The sequence below is a fragment of the Moschus berezovskii genome, chromosome 16 (assembly GCF_049115385.1).
Source record: "Moschus berezovskii isolate FMDL1 chromosome 16, NW_MosBer_1.0, whole genome shotgun sequence".
Lineage (NCBI taxonomy): Eukaryota > Metazoa > Chordata > Mammalia > Artiodactyla > Moschidae > Moschus > Moschus berezovskii.
In genome coordinates, this window is record NC_142475.1 from 84,827,951 (window position 1) to 84,847,154 (window position 19,204).

The 19,204-nt window shown below is 37.0% G+C and overlaps 1 protein-coding gene across 2 annotated transcripts in view; it reads left to right on the forward strand.

The window, feature by feature from the left end:
• The first annotated feature begins 3,185 nt into the window (after window positions 1–3,185).
• The window catches only part of LOC129560175 (olfactory receptor 4A47-like), a 28,634-nt gene continuing 12,615 nt past the window's right edge, over window positions 3,186–19,204 (forward strand). Inside the window, exon 1 of one of the 2 annotated variants that reach the window (XM_088844631.1) lies at window positions 3,186–3,995. In XM_088844631.1, the coding sequence (XP_088700757.1) occupies window positions 3,186–3,995 (810 nt within the window). Of the gene's footprint in view, window positions 4,116–19,204 lie in introns of those variants that run through there. The other variant, XM_055432113.2, reaches the window with a different exon arrangement.

Sequence of the window (19,204 nt, forward strand, 5' to 3'; positions counted from 1 at the left end):
ATGTCATATAAACTAGGTCACTGGAGTGGAAAGAGACATTTCTAATAAAATATAATAGTTTGCTAAATGGAAACGTCAAGGAATATTCACTATCACTGAGTAACAAGTGGAACAAGATTAGAACGTGGCTGGTTAAGACATATATTTGTCATGAAAAGGTTATAAAATTAAATGAAGTCAGAAGTCATCTTTTAATCTCAAGAAGTATCCTTATCTGGAAATGAAGGAGAGTTTAATGAAAATATGCTTCCACAGTCACACTACTATTTTTGTTCTCTGATAGTATCACTCCTGGTATATGCCCTGACCATTAATTAATTAGTAGACACTTTGAGATGGCTCTTAGTTTACATTATCTGAAAAATGTGGCAAAATGTTAAGTAGCTGGTAAATATTTGTAAATTGTATAAATAAGATTAAACTTACAATATATTGTTCTGCAATATGTCCCACCATTTTAGAGGTAAAATGTTTCTGATTTCTGAAATTACATTGTACAAAAGAATAAATAGAACTATAGGGATGGAAAAGCACTTTGCCTATTTGAAGGCTATCATGAAATTAAAAGACCCTTACTTCTTGAAAGGAAAGTTATGACCAACCTAGACAGCATATTAAAAAGCAGAGACATTACTTTGTCAACAAAGGTCCGTCCCGTTAAGGCTATGATTTTTCCAGTAGTCATGTTTGGATGTGAGAGTTGGACTGTAAAAAAAGCTGAGGGCTGAAGAATTGATGCTTTTGAACTGTGGTGTTGGAGAAGATGCTTGAGGGTCCCTTGGACTGAAAGGAGATCCAACCAGTCCATCCTAAAGGAAATCAGTCCTGGGTGTTCATTGGAAGGACTGATGTTGAAGCTGAAACTCCAATACTTTGGCCACCTGATGCAAAGAGCTGATTCATTGGAAAAGACCCTGATGCTGGGAAAGATTGCGGGGAGACAGAGAAGGGGACAGTGCATGATATGGTTGGATGACATCATCAACTCAATGGACATGAGTTTGGGTAGACTCCAGGAGTTGGTGATAGACAGGGAAGTCTGGTGTGTTGCAGTCCATGGGGTCACAAAGAGTTGGACACAACTGAGCGACTGAACTGAACTGAACTGATAAGGTCTTGGGCAGAATGAACATGGAAAGTTGTAAGACATGAGCTTGGGGAGGCATTATCTGGGGCATTGATTGTATGACTTATATGATATATCTGAGGACACAATTATGGTTCCTTTGTGTCCTCTTAAAATTTATATGTTGGCGTCCTGATCTTTAAAACTAGAGAACATGAGTTTATCTGGAAATAGGTGTTTTACAGAGGTAATTTATTTAAAATAAGATCACTAGGGTGAACCTTAATGCAACAAGACTAGTTTTCTTATTAAAAGGGAAATTCAGATACATATAGGCTTATATGGAGAACACCATGTGAACTTAAATCGGGTCATCTTTAAGCCAAGGAAAGGAGCAAGGAACACATCTTTTACTCACAGTCTTTAGAAGTAGCCAATACTATTGACACTTGATTTAGAATTCTAGCATCCAGAATGGTATAGTGATAAGTTTCCAATTTTTAATTCCACCCAATTTTTGTCATTTTGTTATAAAAGCTCTAGCAAAATGATAAAGACATTGATACAAGGAGTACTATACTAAATACCAAAAAATGTGTAAGTGGCTTTGGGATTGGTAGCGGGTAGATGCTGAAAGAGTTTTGGGCTGCCTGATAGAAAAAATCCTAAATTGCCTTTAAGAGACAATTGGTAGAAATATGAACAATAAAAGGTGATCTCAGTGTTCCCAGAAGAGAACAAGGAGGGCTGTAGAGAAAGCATCTATCATCTGAGAGAAAATCAGAAGTTATTTAACATTGCTAGAAATATGATGTTAAGTTTTAAGTCTCAAATAAATGCTGCTGCTTCTGCTAAGTCGTGTCAGTCGTGTCCGACTCTGTGCGACACCATAGACGGCAGCCCACAAGGCTCCCCTGTCCCTGGGATTCTCCAGGCAAGAACATTGGAGTGGGTTGCCATTGCCTTCTCCAATGCATGAAAATGAAAAGTGAAACTGAAGTCACTCAGTCGTGTCCGACGCCTCGAGACCCCATGGACTGTAGCCTACCAGGCTCCTCCATCCATGGGATTTTTCCAGGCAAGAGTACTGGAGTGGGGTGCCACTGCCTTCTCCCAAATGAAATGAAGAACATCTTATTGGAAGCTGGAAGGAAGGCAATTATTGTTTTGAATAAGCAGATCTAACAGCTAATACAGTGGCCTTTGGTCTTTATATTCAAATTAGTTCTACTGACAGAATATGTAGATTATCTTAAGTGAATCTTCAGTATTATGGTTTTGTGACTTTAAACATAGTGCATCTTTTCATGTTATTCCCTGTGATCCGCTTCTGTTTTCCCACCTCTTTAAAATCAGGTAGCATTTCCCACCTCTTTAAAATCAGGAAGCATTGCTTCCTCAGGGAAGAATTCACTGGTATCAATTTGATTTAGGTGTTCCTTAGCGCAACATGAATATATTCATAATTAAATAGGTTATAAATTATATAATCCAATATCATGTATTAAATCATTGAGAGTATGGAAACAATCTTATTCAACATGATAATCCTAATTTCTGTGATAGGATGTTTGATACAAAGAGCTGCTCCACAGGCATCTTTAAAAAAACCATTTGTTTTGGAGTGTAGTTAATTAACAATGCTGTATTAGTTTCAAGTGTATAGCAATGTGATTTACTTATTTTTATACATGCGTTTATTCTTTTTCAAATTCTTTTCACATTTAGGCTGTTACATAATATCGAGCAGAGTTCCCTGTGCTATATAGTAGGTCCATAAACACTTTTGGCTGAATGAACAAAGACAATATCAAGTTTTGTTCTTGTTGCTTAGTCGCTAAGTCGTGTCCAACTCTTTTATGATCCCATGGACTGTAGCTCACTGGGCTTCTCTGCATGGGATTACCCAGGCAAGAATACTGGAGTTGGTTGTCCTTTCCTTCTCAAGGGGATCTTCCTGACCGAGGAATTTAACCTGCATCTCTTCATTGGCTGGCAGATTCTTTACCACTGAGCCACATTGGAAGCCATATTTAGCTTATAATACTTTAAGATATTTTTCCTTGTTTTATAGGTAAACTATTTCTAATTTGTGAAATCAGTACCTATAAAAATATCGATGGGATCAAGGAACAATGTGACTAATTTTGTCCTTTTGAGCCTCACACAGAATCCAAAGGAGCAGAAAGTCCTTTCTGTTATGTTCTTGCTCTTCTACATTTTGACCATGATGGGCAACCTGCTCATTGTTGTGACCGTCACTGTCAGTAAGACTCTAAACTCACCCATGTACTTTTTTCTTGCTAGCTTATCATTCATGGATGCCATTTATTCTTCAGCCATTACCCCAAAATTGATTTCCAATCTGTATTTTGGGGAAAATACCATATCTTTCAAATTTTGTATGGTTCAACTCTTTACAGAGCACCTTTTTGGTGGATCTGAAGTCTTTCTTCTGCTGGTCATGGCCTATGACCGCTATGTGGCCATCTGCAAGCCCTTGCATTATTTGGTGATCATGAGGCAGAAGGTGTGTGTTGGGCTGCTGGTGGTGTCCTGGGTTGGAGGTTTTCTGCACTCAATTATTCAATTTAGCACTATTTATTGGCTCCCATTCTGTGGTCCTAATGTCATTGATCACTTTCTCTGTGACATGTACCCTTTACTGAAACTCGTCTGTACTGACACTTATGTCATTGGCATCTTAGTCGTGGCCAATGGAGGACTGATCTGCACTCTTGTTTTTCTGCTCTTACTCGTCTCCTATGGAGTCATCCTGCACTCTCTGAAGAATCTCAGTCAGGAAGGGAGGCGGAAAGCCCTCCAGACCTGTGGTTCCCACATCATTGTGGTTGTCTGCTTCTTTGTTCCCTGTATTTTCATGTATGCAAGACCTGCTAAGACCTTCCCCATTGACAAATCACTGAGCGTGTTTTATACAGTCATAACCCCCATGCTAAACCCATTAATCTACACTCTGAGAAACTCAGAGATGACAAATGCTATGAAGAAACTCTGGAGAAGAAACATCATATCTTGTAGCAAATAAGTTTGACATTCACTATGAAGAGGTTCATATAACTTTAGGGCCCATCTCCTTAGAAACCAAAAGTCTCTTAAAATGTTTTCACCTATCCCATTCATTTAAAACATTTTTATAATAATAATTAACTGTATAATTGGATTACTAATATGCTTCTCTGGTAAAATGTCAGCTCTGTATGTAGGATTTTGGTTATCACTTTGCCTAGTAAGGTGTAATATATATAAGGAGGAACTTGATAAAAAATATATAATAAATAAAATGTTTACAACTTCAATGATTTTAATCAACTTATTCATTTATCTTTAAAATTATTTTCTGAGACTTAGTTTTATTTTTTAGTGTTATTCTTGTCATTTTTGTTTCCTTCTTTTTATTTTATTAGTGAAAATATTTAATTATATACATTGTCTTCTGTGTTCAATTTCAGTAGCATTACATGTGAAATTTTCTGTGACACTTTTTAATGTAAAAGGAAAAGCATAATAATAGATACAATTTGAAACCATATGAAATGGTGCAAGTGAAAAATACCTTCTGTCAAAATAGTTCAAAGCAACGTAAGAAGGAGAGAATGATAAATTTGAATGTATTAAGAGATTTTGTTCAATAAAACACCTGGAAGAAAGCAAAAAGGCAAGCTACAAACTGAATTGATATTCACAGGAAGTGTGCATGTAGAGTCAGAATGATTTGTTCCTTGAAAGCTTAGTAAAACGACCTGTAAATGCAAACCAAACTTCCTATCCATTCTTTTCAGTGTTTCCTAGTGTTCTCCCCAGAGTAGTCACAAGTATTATTTTAAGATTATTCAAGTATTAACTTAAGATCATTCAAGTATTAACTTTTACAAATACAAGCATATTTATCTATGATTTTGTGTACAAATGTCTGAAGTAAATATTTACATTTTATTATTAAACACAGTGAGGATCTTTCCATAACAGTCTGTATAGATCTAACTCATTCTCAGTTATTCTTATACTATATGATTTTCCCTTATAACATTCCTGAATTAGTGTATCCAGTACTTTTCATGTCATTTCAAATCTTTTCCTATGATGTGTAATTCTGTAATAAATATGTAACTTCTTGATTATGTATTCTTAGAAATGTTAGTTTCCAGAAGTAGAGATTTTGGATCACAGGGCATATGTGTTTAAAATGTTGATATTCATAGTTATTTTCAAAATGATTCATGAATTTATACTTACACTTCTGCCCACAGTCTGAGACTATCTCCTGTTTACCTTCTTAACAACCAGTGATCAGTTTTGGGGATATGACAATATGGTTCATTAAAGAATTTATAATTCATTTGTGTACTTTAATTGAAATTCTTTAAGTGTAATTGATTTAGGCATCTTTTCACATGTTTAAATTGTATGTATTTATCTTTGAATTGTCTATTAATATTTTTTATTATTTTCTTTTTCATACTTCTATGCAGAATTATATACTAAGGAAATAATCTTTTCAAAAAACCATTATCTATGTACTTAATTTTCTGGTCTGTTATTTGATTTTGAATTTCTTTTGCTGTACAGAAACCTTTTTTGGCTATGTAGACTTTTTTGGTTATTTACTTGGTCAGATTTATGAATATTTTATGTGTTTTCTGTTTCATCATTAAAAATTTTGCTCATTTCTCCCTGAACATAATATTATTCCACATTTTTTAGGCATTAATATTTCAGCACTTTTGTGGTTTTATATTTTATATGAAATGTTTTATCCACCAGGTATTTATTTCGATACATAAAGAGGTAAACAAGAATTGTATTTTATTGTTTTCTAAATGAACTTTTTTGGTAGCTGCATAATTATCTTTCACCACTGATTTGAAATCCTAACTTTACTGTATTCTAAAATTCCACATCTATGTGGATTCAATTCTAGACTTTATTTTGTTCCACTGACTTCTGCAGTCATGAACTATTTAATGCATGGTATAATTGTAATTCATCTACAGAGCATTTTGAAATCCAATAAGCCCAGAACTCCTTCATTACTCTTCTTTTTCAGAATTACGTCTGTTCTTGCATATGTATGTTGTCAAGTTAAATTTATAATAAAGACCCAGTCACAAAAATTGTTTCAATTTTTGACTTACAAAGAAAAGTTTATATCGTTAGAGATTTGAGAACTGTCCATGAAGTGGATAAGTATTTTCATTGTCTTTTTATCCTCTTTGTTAGTGCTTTACATATTCTATGTTTTTAAATCCCTTATAGATAGCTGCTGTTCTTACTCCCTGACCTTTTAAGTGTTAGCTGACATTATTGCTGTAATAAAAACCATCTCTTTTAGGAAGTTCATGACTTAAAACTTTGCTGACCATCAGTTGATGTGGCTTAGATCATTCTACTGACGGGTCTGGACTATGACTACTCTGCGTCCATCTGTCCTACCTCACCGTCATGTTTATATAGGTGTGGCCGTATCTGAGAGTTACCCGGGTTAGAAGATGTATTCATGTAACACTGCGGATCCTCTTTACAGTCTGGCTGCTTTTTTTTTGGCTTTTTTTTAGAATTAATGTGTAACATGACTCTGTCGAAAGTCGTTTACATGAGTACTTATACATTTTATTGCTGCCAACTAAGAGTTTATCTGCTGTTAAATGTAATGCCTTTTGATGGACTCCTGTGCTGTGATCCTATACACATTGAAATCTCATAGCTTGAATGGTAAGCGCAACGCCCTCTACATCTGAGTCTCTCTCATCTCTCTGGTTATTTTATTCTTCGTGCTCTGCATATGTGTGTATCTGCCTCAGATTATGACCTTTTCTATCAATGTTTATATTTTACACTATGCTAATTCTTACCTTATCTTCTTTATCCTACATTCTCAGAAATACAGAAGTAAAAATTTCTGTGAAGTTCTGAGTCAAAAGATGACTTCAGAGGGGAAGTAATGAAAACAGAAAATAATTGTAACTGTTTATCATATAAAGGATAAAGTTATTTTGTGATGTTTTCATAATTTCCCCTCTGAAGTCACCTTTTGCTTCAGAACTTATTCACAACACTGTTTACCTTTGCATTTCTGAAGGTGTAGAATAAAGAGTTGGATTTATAAAGAGTTGGATTTCCCTGGTGGTCCAGTGGCTAAGACTTGCACTCCCAATGCAGGGTGCAAGGTTCAATTCCTGGTCAGGAAGCTAAATCCCACATACAGCAACTAAGAATTCCCACGTCACAACTAAAGACCCTACATGCCACAACTAATACCTGATGCAGTCAAATAAATAAATATATTTTAAAATTTTTATTTTATATTGAAGGATAGCTGATTAACAGCATTGGACAGCAAAGGGACTCAGCCATGCATATACATATACCCATTCTCTCCCAAACTCCCCTCTCATCCAGATTGACACATAACACTGAGCAGAATTCCCTGCTCTATAGAGTAAAATAAATGAACTATATATTTAAAAATTGGTGAAGTATTAAAGATAATTTATGTTTTTTTAGGACCAAGAGAATACTGTCAGAGGAATACTGATGCTGGCATTTGGAAATCTGAAGAGAGACCATAATAGGAACTCATAATTACAGAAATATTCATTTTAGATGTATTTATCACCTATTTGTTGGTCAAATGTTGTAGTACTGTCAGAACAAGTTTGGTTTCTTGTTAAAATGCAGTTGTTCACTGCCCATGAAATTTCAAAACAAAATAAAGCAGTTGGGTAAAATAGGAATCCTAGAGTATTCATTTTCTAGCTTCTCTTTCCACAACTTTTTAATATTCTGGCTCATCTTTTCTGATTCTCTATTTTTTTTTTTTACATCTTCCTGCAAAAGATGAAGTTTACCATCTATTTTTTGCTATATTATTTATGTAAAAATTTGCAGTTATTATAATCTTAACTTTATTGTTGTTGTTTGGTCCCTAAGTTGTGTCTGACTTTTGCCACCCTGTGGACTGTAGCACGACAGGCTTCTCTGCTCTTCACTATCTTCCGGAGTTTGCTCAAACTCATGTCCATTGAGTCTGTTATGCCATTTAACTATCTCATCCTCTGTCATCCCCTTCTCTTCCTGCCCTCAGTGTTTCCCAGCATCAGGGTTTTTCCAAAGGGTCAGCTCTTGGCCAAAGAATTGGAAATACAAAAAAAAAAAAAAAAAAAAAAAAAACCCTCAAATAGCCAAAGCAATCTTGAGAAAGAAGAATGGACCTGGGGGAATCAACCTGCCTGATTTCAGGCTCTAATACAAAGCCACAGTCATCAAGACAATATGGTACTGGCATAAAGACAGAAATATAGATCAATGGAACAAGAAAGAAAGCCCAGAGATAAATCCATGCACCTATGGACACCTTATCTTTGACAAGGGAGGCAAGAATATTCAATGAAGAAAAGACAATCTCTTTAACAAGTCCTGCTGGGAAAACTGGTCAACCACTTGTAAAATAATGAAACTAGAACACTCCTTAACACCATACACAAAATTAATTCAAAATGGATTAAAGATCTAAATGTAAAACCAGAAACTATAAAACTCCTAGAGGAGAACATAGGCAAACCACTCTCCGACATAAATCACAGCAGGATCCTCCATGACCCACCTCCCAGAATATTGGAAATAAAAGCAAAAATAAACAAATGGGACCTAATTAAAATCAAAAGCTTCTGCACAGCAAAGGAAATATAAGCAAGGTGAAAAGACAGCCTTCAGAATGGGAGAAAATAATAGCAAATGAAGCAACTGACAAAGGATTAATAAAAAAATATACAAGCAACTCCTGCCTCTCAATTCCAGAAAAATAAATGACCCAATCAAAAAAATGGGCCATAGAACTAAACAGACATTTCTCCAAAGAAGACATAAAGATGGCTAACAAACACATAAAAAGATGCTCAACATCCCTCATAATCAGAGAAATGCAAATCAAAACCACAATGAGATACCATTTCATGCCAGTCAGAGTGGCTGCTATCCAAAAGTCTACAAGCCATAAATGCTGGAGAAGGTGTGGAGAAAAGGGAACCCTCTTACACTGTTGGTGGGAATGCAAACTAGTACAGCCACTATGGAGAACAGTGTGGAGATTCCTTAAAATACTGAAAATAGAACTAACATACGACCCAGCAATCCCAATGCTGGGCATACACACAGAGTAAACCAGAATTGAGAGAGACACATGTACTCAAATGTTCATCACAGCACTGTTTATAATAGCCAGGACACGGAAGCAACCTAGATGTCCATCTGCACACGAATGGATAAGAAAGCTGTGGTACATTTACACAATGGAGTATTACTCAGCTATTAAAAAGAATACATTTGAATCAGTTCTAATGATGTGGATGAAACTGGAACTTATTATACAGAGTGAAGTAAGCCAGAAAGAAAAACACCAATACAGTATACTAATGCATATATATGGAATTTAGAAAGATGATAACAATAACTCTGTATACGAGACAGCAAAAGAGACACAGATGTATAGAATAGTCTTTTGGAATCTGTGGGAGAGGGCGAGAGTGGGGTGATTTGGGAGAATGGCATTAAAACATGTACATTATCATATATGAAATGAATCGCGAGTCCAAATTCAATGCATGATACTGGGTGCTTGGGGCTGGTGCACTGGGATGAACCATAGGGATGGGATGGGGAGGGAAGTGGGAGGGGGGTTCAAGATGGGGAACATATGTACACCCGGGACAGATTCATGTCAATGTATGGCAAAACCAATACAATAATGTAAAGTAATTAGCCCCCAATTAAAATAAACAAATTAAAATAATAATAATTAAAAAAAAAAAAAAAAGAATCTGCCTGCAATGTGGAGACCTGGACTCAATCCTTGGGAAGATCCCTGGAGAAGGGAATGACAACCCACTGCAGTATTCTTGCCTGGAGAATCCCATGGACAGAGGAGCCTGGTGGGCTACAGTCCATGGGGTTCGAAAGAGTTGGACATGACTGAGTGATTAACACATGTGGCTCAGTGGTAAAGAATATGCCTGCCAATGCAGGAGTGATGGGTTCGATCCCTGAGTCTGGAAGATCCCCTGAAAAGTAGAAGGAAATGGAATCCCACTCCAGTGTTCTTGCCTGGAAAATCTCATGGACAGAGGAGGCTGGTGTGTTACAGTCTATGGGTTGCAAAAGAGTTGGACATGACTTAACAACTAAAACAAAACAAGTTAGTATTTAGTATATGCAAATAAATGGCTTAAAGATCTCTAGAAGGACAAGAACCATAGATTCTAATCTGAGTTAAAATTAACAACTCGCAGAAGCACACCTGGACAGGACAAGTATGCTTAGGGATATACCATCCTATTGATGCTGCTCTTGCTATCACTGGTTAAACTGAAAAGGTGCCACCACTTTCTTGACCTGAGAATCAATATGATTCTCAGAATTTCTTAGTCTCAGGTAATGAATATCCACTCAAAGCCTTGCAAAAATGTTCCTGTTTGTCAGGTTCTAAATCAAATATTTTCATCCAGTTTGCAGGTGGACAGGGGAATGTGGTTCTTTGGATTTTAGGTAGGGAAACTGGGTTTACACTTTGGAAACTAACAACTTATGCATGTTTCAATGAAGAGAGTTTTGGGTAATCACACACTCCCAGTGTTCACTACAGTTGAGGATGTAGTCTCATAAAATGGGCTTCATTATCTCATAGACAGTTGCTCATTCCTAGAAAAATTCAAATGTTGTGTCTCTGCCTTAAAGGCAGAAAGGAAAACAGAAACAGAGGACCACAAGGAATCTAGAGGAAAATAAATTGACTTCTATAGTTATTCACATAATCCCTGTTTTCCTTTTTTTTCCTACTGAATTTCTGCTTTGTTGTTGTTGTTCAGTCACTCACTTGTGTCTGACTCTTTGCAACTCCCATGGACTGCAGTATGGGAGGCTTCCCTGTCCTTCACCATTTCCTGGCTTGTGCTCAAACTCATGTCCACTGTAGTAAATGTGTTTGGGCTTCCCAGGTGGCACTAGTGGTAAAGAACTGGCCTGCCAATGCAGGAGATATAAGAGAAGCAGATTTGATCCATGGGTGGGCAATATCCCCTGGAGAAGGGAATGGCTACCCACTCCAGTATTCTTGCCTGGAGAATCCCATGGACGGAGAGGCCTGGTGGTCTCCAGTCCATGGGGTTACAAAGAGCCAGACACCACTGAATGACTAAAACTTTCATTTTCGCTTCAGAAGCACAAATGGATAGAATAGTTCTTTATATTTATATCCTAGCATTATCGTACCATAGCATAGGATTTGGTAACACTTCTCAAAAGGCTCTGCCTCCTTAATTTTCAGATATTTATGAGGTGGATCCTTTCCTTAACTAAAAAATTGCTTGTCTTACTTTGCATGTAAGTGAATGCTTAGTCACTCAGTCATGTCTGACTTTTTGAGTCCCATGGATTGGAGGCCACCAGATTTATCTGTTCATGGAATTCTCCAGGAAATAATGCTAGAGTGGGTAGCCAGTCTTTTCTCTAGGGAGTCTTCCTGACCCAGGGATTGAACCCAGGTCTTTTGCATTGCAGGCAGATTCTTTACTGTCTGAACCACTAGAGAAGCTCACTCTAATTTTAAAGAAACATTAAGCAAAACCCAAATTCCTAACAAAGGTCTGTGCTGCTCTTCAGGGTTCTTGTCTTGTCTACCTCTTCAACCTCAGTCTGTTCTGCCCTCTCCTTTTCCTATTTCACTTCAGGCACGATGATATTTCAGTGTCTTCAACTCTCTAGGTTATTTCCAACATTGGAGCTTAGGACATGTAACACTGTTCTCATTGCAGTTGCTTTTCATCTGTTGGATCTCAGCTAAAATATTTTTACCCTTTATGAAAACCTTTTATCATTGTTCACTATATACTCTCCCTCTTATTTTATGTCACAGTTCCCTGTGTTTTGTTTTATCAGCATGGATCACAGATTATCATTACCTTATTGTGTGTGGGCAAAGTCACTTCAGTCATGTCCAACTGTTTGTGACTCTCTGGACGTAGCCCGTCAGACTTCTCTAGCCATCGGATTTTTCAGGCAAGAACACTGTAGTGGGTTGCCATTTCCTTCTCCAAGGGATCTTCCCTATTCAGGGATCAAATCCAGGTCTTTTAAAAATCCTGCATTGGCAGGTGGTTTCTTTACCACTAGCACCACCTGGGAAGTTGTTCAGTTTTGAAATGACTGGCTATATTATATACAAGATGAATGCAGCAGATCTTTTTTCCAGATTTTTTTCCCCTTTATTGATGCTTTATTCTCTGGCTCACAGTATAAAGCCTGCCACAAAGTAGACCCTCAATAAAACTTAAAAAAATAGATTGGATAAAAATGTTATTGCATCTAAACTGGAGATACAATTTTATCGTCCCCAGCCCCACACTTACAGGCATTAAGTATTAGATAAAAAGAAAGGAAATCTTCCAATGGATAAGTGGGGAAATAAGTGATAAATTCATTTGTCTTGCAACAAAATGACAGGGTTAATATTTTATTCTCCACTGGCAAAAGTTCCATAATGGTTCTGAAGCTATGTTTTTCTCCTCGTTACATCTTCCTGATCCAAATTATGTCATTGGTCTAACAGTATCTTTACATAGAAATGTTCTGTTAAGATTTGGTGGAAAATCACAGGGAATATAATTAAGCAAGTGTCAGTCTTGGACACACTCCAAATTCATGACTTGATATATCTGATTAGAAAGTATAAGATCCCATGATGTTTGCCTCGGTCAGGGAGATGATGCTATCCTCTTTAGAACTACTATACCTTTTTTAGGAGTTGCAATAACTATTTCAATAATGAGCTCTCAAAATTTCAGTACATTTTTTTTTTTTTTGCTATACTAACACAATAGAAAGAGGTAGGGAAAAAAAGCTGCCTAGTGTATTATCTTTATTGAAGTTACTAGAAAACTGTTTAGTTACTAGAGCAATTTCCATTTCAAAATAGTTGTTAACTTTTATGACATAGATTTGTCTGCTGTTTTAACTACCTTAAGCTGGAAAAAGTATTTTTCCTGTTTGTAATATGGAATTTGGGGGGAATTCTTTTAAAACATTTCTACAATGTGAGTAATAACAATTTTCTGAAATATTTATTTTTATTTTTTTTTTAATTTATTTTATTGGAGGCAAATTACCTTACATTAATACATTGGTTGGTTTTGCCATACATTGACATGAATCCGCCCCGGGTGTACATGTGTTCTCTTTCTTGAACTCCCCTCCCACCTCCCTCTTCCCCATATCCTCCCTCCATGTCATCCCCGTGCACCAGCCCCAAGCATCCTGTATCATGTGTCGAACCTGGACTGATCACTTATGATAATATACATGCTACAATGCCGTTCTCCCCAATCATCCCAACTTCACCCTCTCCCACAGAGTCCCAAAGACTGTTCTATATGCCTATGTCTCGTTTGCAGTCTCGTATACAGGGTTCAGGTTACCATCTTTCTAAATTCCATATATATGCGTTAGTATAATGTATTGATGTTTTTCTTTCTGGCTTACTTCACTCTGTATAATAACTTCCAGTTTCATCCACATCATTAAAAACTGATTCAAATGCATTCTTTTTGATGGCTGAAAAATACTCCATTGTGTATATGTACCAAAGCTTTCTTATCCATTCGTCTGAAGATGGGCATCTAGGTTGCTTCCATGTCCTGGCTATCATAAACAGTGCTGCAATGAACATTTGAGTACATGTGTCTCTTTCAATTCTGGTTTCCTCGGTGTGTATGCCCAGGAGTGCGATTGCTGGATCATATGGCAGTTCTATGTCCAGTTTTTTGAGGAATCTCCACACTGTTCTCCATAGTGGCTGTACTAGTTTGCATTCCCACCAACAGTGTAAGAGGGTTCCCTTTTCTCCACACCCTCTCCAGCATTTATTGCATGTAGATTTTTGGATAGCAGCCATTCTGACTGGTGTGAAATGGTATCTCATTGTGGTTTTGATTTGCATTTCTCTGATTATGAGGGATGTTGAGCATTTTTTCATGTGTTTGTTAGCCATCTTTATGTCTTCTTTGGAGAAATGTCTGTTTAGTTCTTTGGCCCACTTTTAAATTGGGTCACTTAGTTTTCTGGAATTGAGCTGCAGGAGCTGCTTGTATATTTTGGAGATTAATCCTTTATCAATTGCTTCATTTGCTATTATTTTCTCCAATTCTGAAGGCTGTCTTTTCACCTTGCTTAGAGTTTCTTTTGCTGTGCAGAAGCTTTTGATTTTAATTAGGTCCCATTTGTTTATTTTTGCTTTTATTTCCAATATTCTGGGAGGTGGGTCATGGAGGATCCTGCTGTGGTTTATGTCAGAGAGTGTTTTGCCTACGTTCTCCTCTAGGAGTTTTATAGTATCTGGTCTTACATTTAGCTCTCTAATCCATTTTGAGTTTATTTTGGTGTATGGTGTTAGGAAGTGTTCTAGTTTCATTCTTTTACAAGTGGCTGACCAGTTTTCCCAGCACCACTTGTTAAAGAGACTGTCTTTTTTCCATTTTATATTCTTGCCTCCTTTGTCGAAGATAAGGTGTCCATAGGTGCGTGGGTTTATCTCTGGGCTTCCTATTTTGTTCCACTGATCTATATTTCTGTCTTGATGCCAGCACCATAATGTCTTGATGACTGTGGCTTTGTAGTAGAGCCTGAAGTCTGGCAGGTTAATTCCTCCAGTTCTATTCTTCTTCTTCAAGATTGCTTTGTCTATTCGTGGTTTTTTGTATTTCCATACAAATTGTGAGATTATTTGTTCTAGTTCTGTGAAAAATATCGTTGGTAGTTTGATAGGGATTGCATTGAATGTATAAATTACTTTGGGTAGTATACTCATTTTCACAATATTTATTCTTCCAATCCACGAACACGGTGTATTTCTCCATCTATTAGTGTCCTCTTTGATTAGTTTCACTAGTGTTTTATAGTTTTCTACTTACAAGTCTTTTGTTTCCTCAGGTAGATATATTCCTCAGTATTTAATTCTTTTCGTTGCAACAGTGAATGGAATAGCTTCCTTAATTTCTCTTTCTATATTCTCATTATTAGTGTATAGGAATGCAAGGGATTTCTGTGTGTTGATTTTATATCCTGCAACTTTACTGTATTCACTGATTAGCTCTAGTAGTTTTCTGGTAGAGTCTTTAGGGTTTTCTGTGTAGAGGATCATGTCATCAGCGAACAGTGAAAGTTTTACTTCTTCTTTCCCAATTTGTGTTTCTTTTATGTCTTTTTCTGCTCTGATTGCTGTAGCCAAAACTTCCAGAACTATGTTGAAGAGAAGTGGTGAGAGTGGGCACCTTTGTCTTTTTCCTGACTTTAGGGGAAATGCTTTCAGTTTTTCACCATTGAGGATAATGTTTGCTGTGGGTTTGTCGTATATAGCTTTTATTATGTTGAGATATGTCCCTTCTATTCCCACTTTCTGGAGAGTTTTTATCATAAATGGATGTTGTATTTGTCAAAGGCTTTCTCTGTATCTATTGAGATAATCATATGATTTTTATTTTACAGTTTGTTAATGTGGTGTATTACGTTGATTGATTTGCTGATATTGAAGAATCCTTGCATTCCTGGGATAAAGCCCACTTGGTCATGATGTATGATCTTCTTAATGTGTTGTTGGATTCTGATTGCTAGAATTTTGTTCAGGATTTTTGCATCTATGTCCATCAGTGATATTGGCCTGTAGTTTTCTTTTTTTGTGGGATCTTTACCAGGTTTTGGGATTAGGGTGGTAATAGCCTCATAGAATGAGTTTGGAAGTTTTCCTTCCTCAGCAATTTTATGAAAGGGTTTGAGTAGAATAGGTGTTAGCTCTTCACTAAATTTTTGGTAGAATTCAGCTGTGAAGCCGTCTGGACCTGGGCTTTTGTTTGCTGGAAGCTTTCCAATTACTTCCTCTATTTCCGTGATTGTGATGGGTCTGTTCAGATTTTCTGTTTCTTCCTGGTTCAGTTTTGGCAAGGTGTACTTTTCTAGGAATTTGTCCATTTCTTCCAGGTTATTCATTTTATTGCCATATAATTGCTGATAGTATTCTCTAATAATCCTTTGTATTTCTGTGTTGTCAGTTGTGATTTCTCCATTTTCATTTCTAATTTTATTGATTTGGTTCTTCTCCCTTTCTTTCTTGATGAGTCTGGATAGTGGTTTGTCAATTTTATTTACCTTCTCAAAGAACCAGCTTTTGGCTTTGTTGATTTTTGCTATGGTCTCTTTTGTTTCTTTTGCATTTATCTCTGCCCTAATTTTTACGATTTCTTTCCTTCTGCTAACCCTGGGGTTCTCCATTTCTTCCTTTTCTAGTTTCTTTAGATGTAGAGTTAGGTTATTTAGTTGACTTTTTTCTTGTTTCTTGAGGTGTGCCTGTATTGCTATGAACTTCCCCCTTAGCACTGCTTTTACAATGTCCCAGAGGTTTTGGGTTGTTGTGTTTTCATTTTCATTCATTTCTATGCATATTTTAATTTCTCTTTTGATTTCTTCTATGATATGTTCCTTATTCAGCAGTGTGTTGTTCAGCCTCCATATGTTGGCATTTTTAATAGTTTTTCTCCCGTAATTGAGATCTAATCTTACTGCATTGTGGTCAGAAAAGATGTTTGAATGATATCAATTTTTTTGAATTTATCAAGGCTAGATTTATGGCCCAGGATGTGATCTATCCTGAAAAGGTTCCGTGTGCGCTTGAGAAAAAGGTGAAATTCATTGTTTTGAGGTGAAATGTCCTATAGAGATCTATTAGGTCTAACTGGTCTATTGTATCACTTAAAGTTTGTGTTTCCTTGTTAATTTTCTGTTTAGTTGCTCTATCCATAGATGTAAGTGGGGTATTAAAATCTCCCACTATTATTGCATTATTGTTAATTTCCCCTTTCATACTTTTTAGTAATTGTCTTACATATTGCGGTGCTCCTATGTTGGGTGCATAAATATTTATAATTGTTATATCTTCTTCTTGGATTGATCCTTTGATCATTATGTAGTTTCCTTCTTTGTCTCTTTTCACAGCCTTTGTTTTAAAATCAATTTTATCTGATATGAGTATTGCTACTCCTGCTTTCTTTTGGTCTCTCTTTGCATGGAATATCTTTTTCAAGCCCTTCACTTTCAGTCTGTTTGTGTCCCTCAATTTCAGGCTGGTCTCTTGTAGACAACATATATGGGGGTCTTGTTTTTGTATCCATTCAGCCAGCCTTTGTCTTTTGGTTGGGGCCTTCAACCCATTTACGTTTAAGGTGATTATTGATAAGTATGATCCCGTTGCCATTTTCATTATTGTTTTGGGTTCAAGTTTATATACCCTTTCTGTGTTTCCAGTCTAGAGAAGATCCTTTAGTATTTGTTGGAGAGCTGGTTTGGTGATGCTGAATTCTCTCACCTTTTGCTTGTCTGTAAAGCTTTTGATTTCTCCTTCATATTTGAATGAGATCCTTTGCTGGGTACAGTAATCTGGGCTGTAGGTTATTTTCTTTCATCACTTTAAGTATGTCTTGCCATTCCCTCCTGGTCTGTAGAGTTTCTGCTGAAAGATCAGCTGTTATCCTTATGGGGATCCCCTTGTGTGTTATTTGTTGTTTTTCCCTTGCTGCTTTTAATATTTTTTCTTTGTGATTGATCTTTGTTAATTTGATTAATATGTGCCTTGGATTATTTCACCTTGGGTTTTTCCTGTTAGGGACTCTCTGTGTTTCTTGGACTCGGGTGATTATTTCTTTCCCCATTTTAGGGAAATTTTCAACTATTATCTCCTCAAGTATTCTCTCATGGTCTTTCTTTTTGTCTTCTTCTTCTGGGACTCCTATGATTCGAATGTTCGGGCGTTTAATATTGTCCCATAGGTCTCTAATATTGTCCTCATTTTTTAAAATTCTTTTTTCTTTTTCCGACTCTGTTTCATTTATTTCTACAATTCTATCTTCTAGCTCGCTTATCCTGTCTTCTGCCTCCATTATTCTACTGTTTGTGCCCTCAAGAGTTTTTCTGATCTCATCTATTGTATTATTCATTGTATATTGACTCTTTTTTATTTCCTCTAATTCCTTATTGAACATTTCTTCCATCTTCTCAATCCTTTTCTCCAGTTTATTTATCTGTAACTCCATTTTGCTTTCCAGATTTTGAATCATTTTCACAATTAAAATTCGAAATTCTTTATCGGGAAGTTCCCTATATCTTCCTCTTTTGTTTGTGTTGGTGGGCATTTATCCTGCTCCTTTCCTTGTTGGGTATTTCTCTGCCTGTTCATCTTGCTTATATTGCTGTGTTCGGGGTGGCCTTTCTGTCTTTTGGCAGTTTGTGGAGTTCTCTTTATTATGTAGTTACCTCGTTGTGTGTGGGGTTGGATGAGTGACTTGTCAAGGTTTCCTGGTTAGGGAAGCTTGAGTAGATGTTCTGGTGGGTGGAGCTGGATTTCTTCTCTCTGGAGTGCAATGAAGTGTCCAGTAATGAGTTTGAGATGTCAGTGGGTTTGGGGTGGCTTTGGGAAGCCTGTATATTGAAGCTCAGTGCTATTCTCCTGTGTTGCTGGATAGTTTGTGTAGTATGTCTTTCACTGAAACTTGTTGACCCTTGGGTGGTTTCAGTGTATATATGGAGGCCTTTGATGAGTACCTATCAATTAATGTTCTCTGGAACCGGAGATTTCTGGTGTTCTCAGGATTTGGCCTTAAGCCTCTGCCTCTGGTTTTCAGTCTTATTCTTGCAGGCGGCTCAAGGCTTCTCCCTCTTCTTTTTTCTGGTCTCCTCAGTGTCTAATTCCCATCCTGACACCAGGATGCGGTGGTGGACATATTTTTTTTTTCCCCCGGCTCTCCTATTCAGCCCTGCTATAGGGAGGGAGGAAGAGCTAACAAATATCCCTGGCATCTGTGGGGAGTGCTCGCGGTGTCTCGGCTACACTGGGAATGCTCCCGCTTGAGGCATGTGTGCTTTCCCTGTTTATGCTGCTTAGGCTTTAGTTGGCTCTGCTGCAAGCTGTCGGCAGGTGGCGTTGGGTTGTACGCACTTCCCAGGTCTGAGCGGCTCAGGTTCAAGTCCTTGGGTACTCCACAAAGGGACAGACTTGGCTGGGCCTGCGTTTTGTGCCTTCCCTGGTCT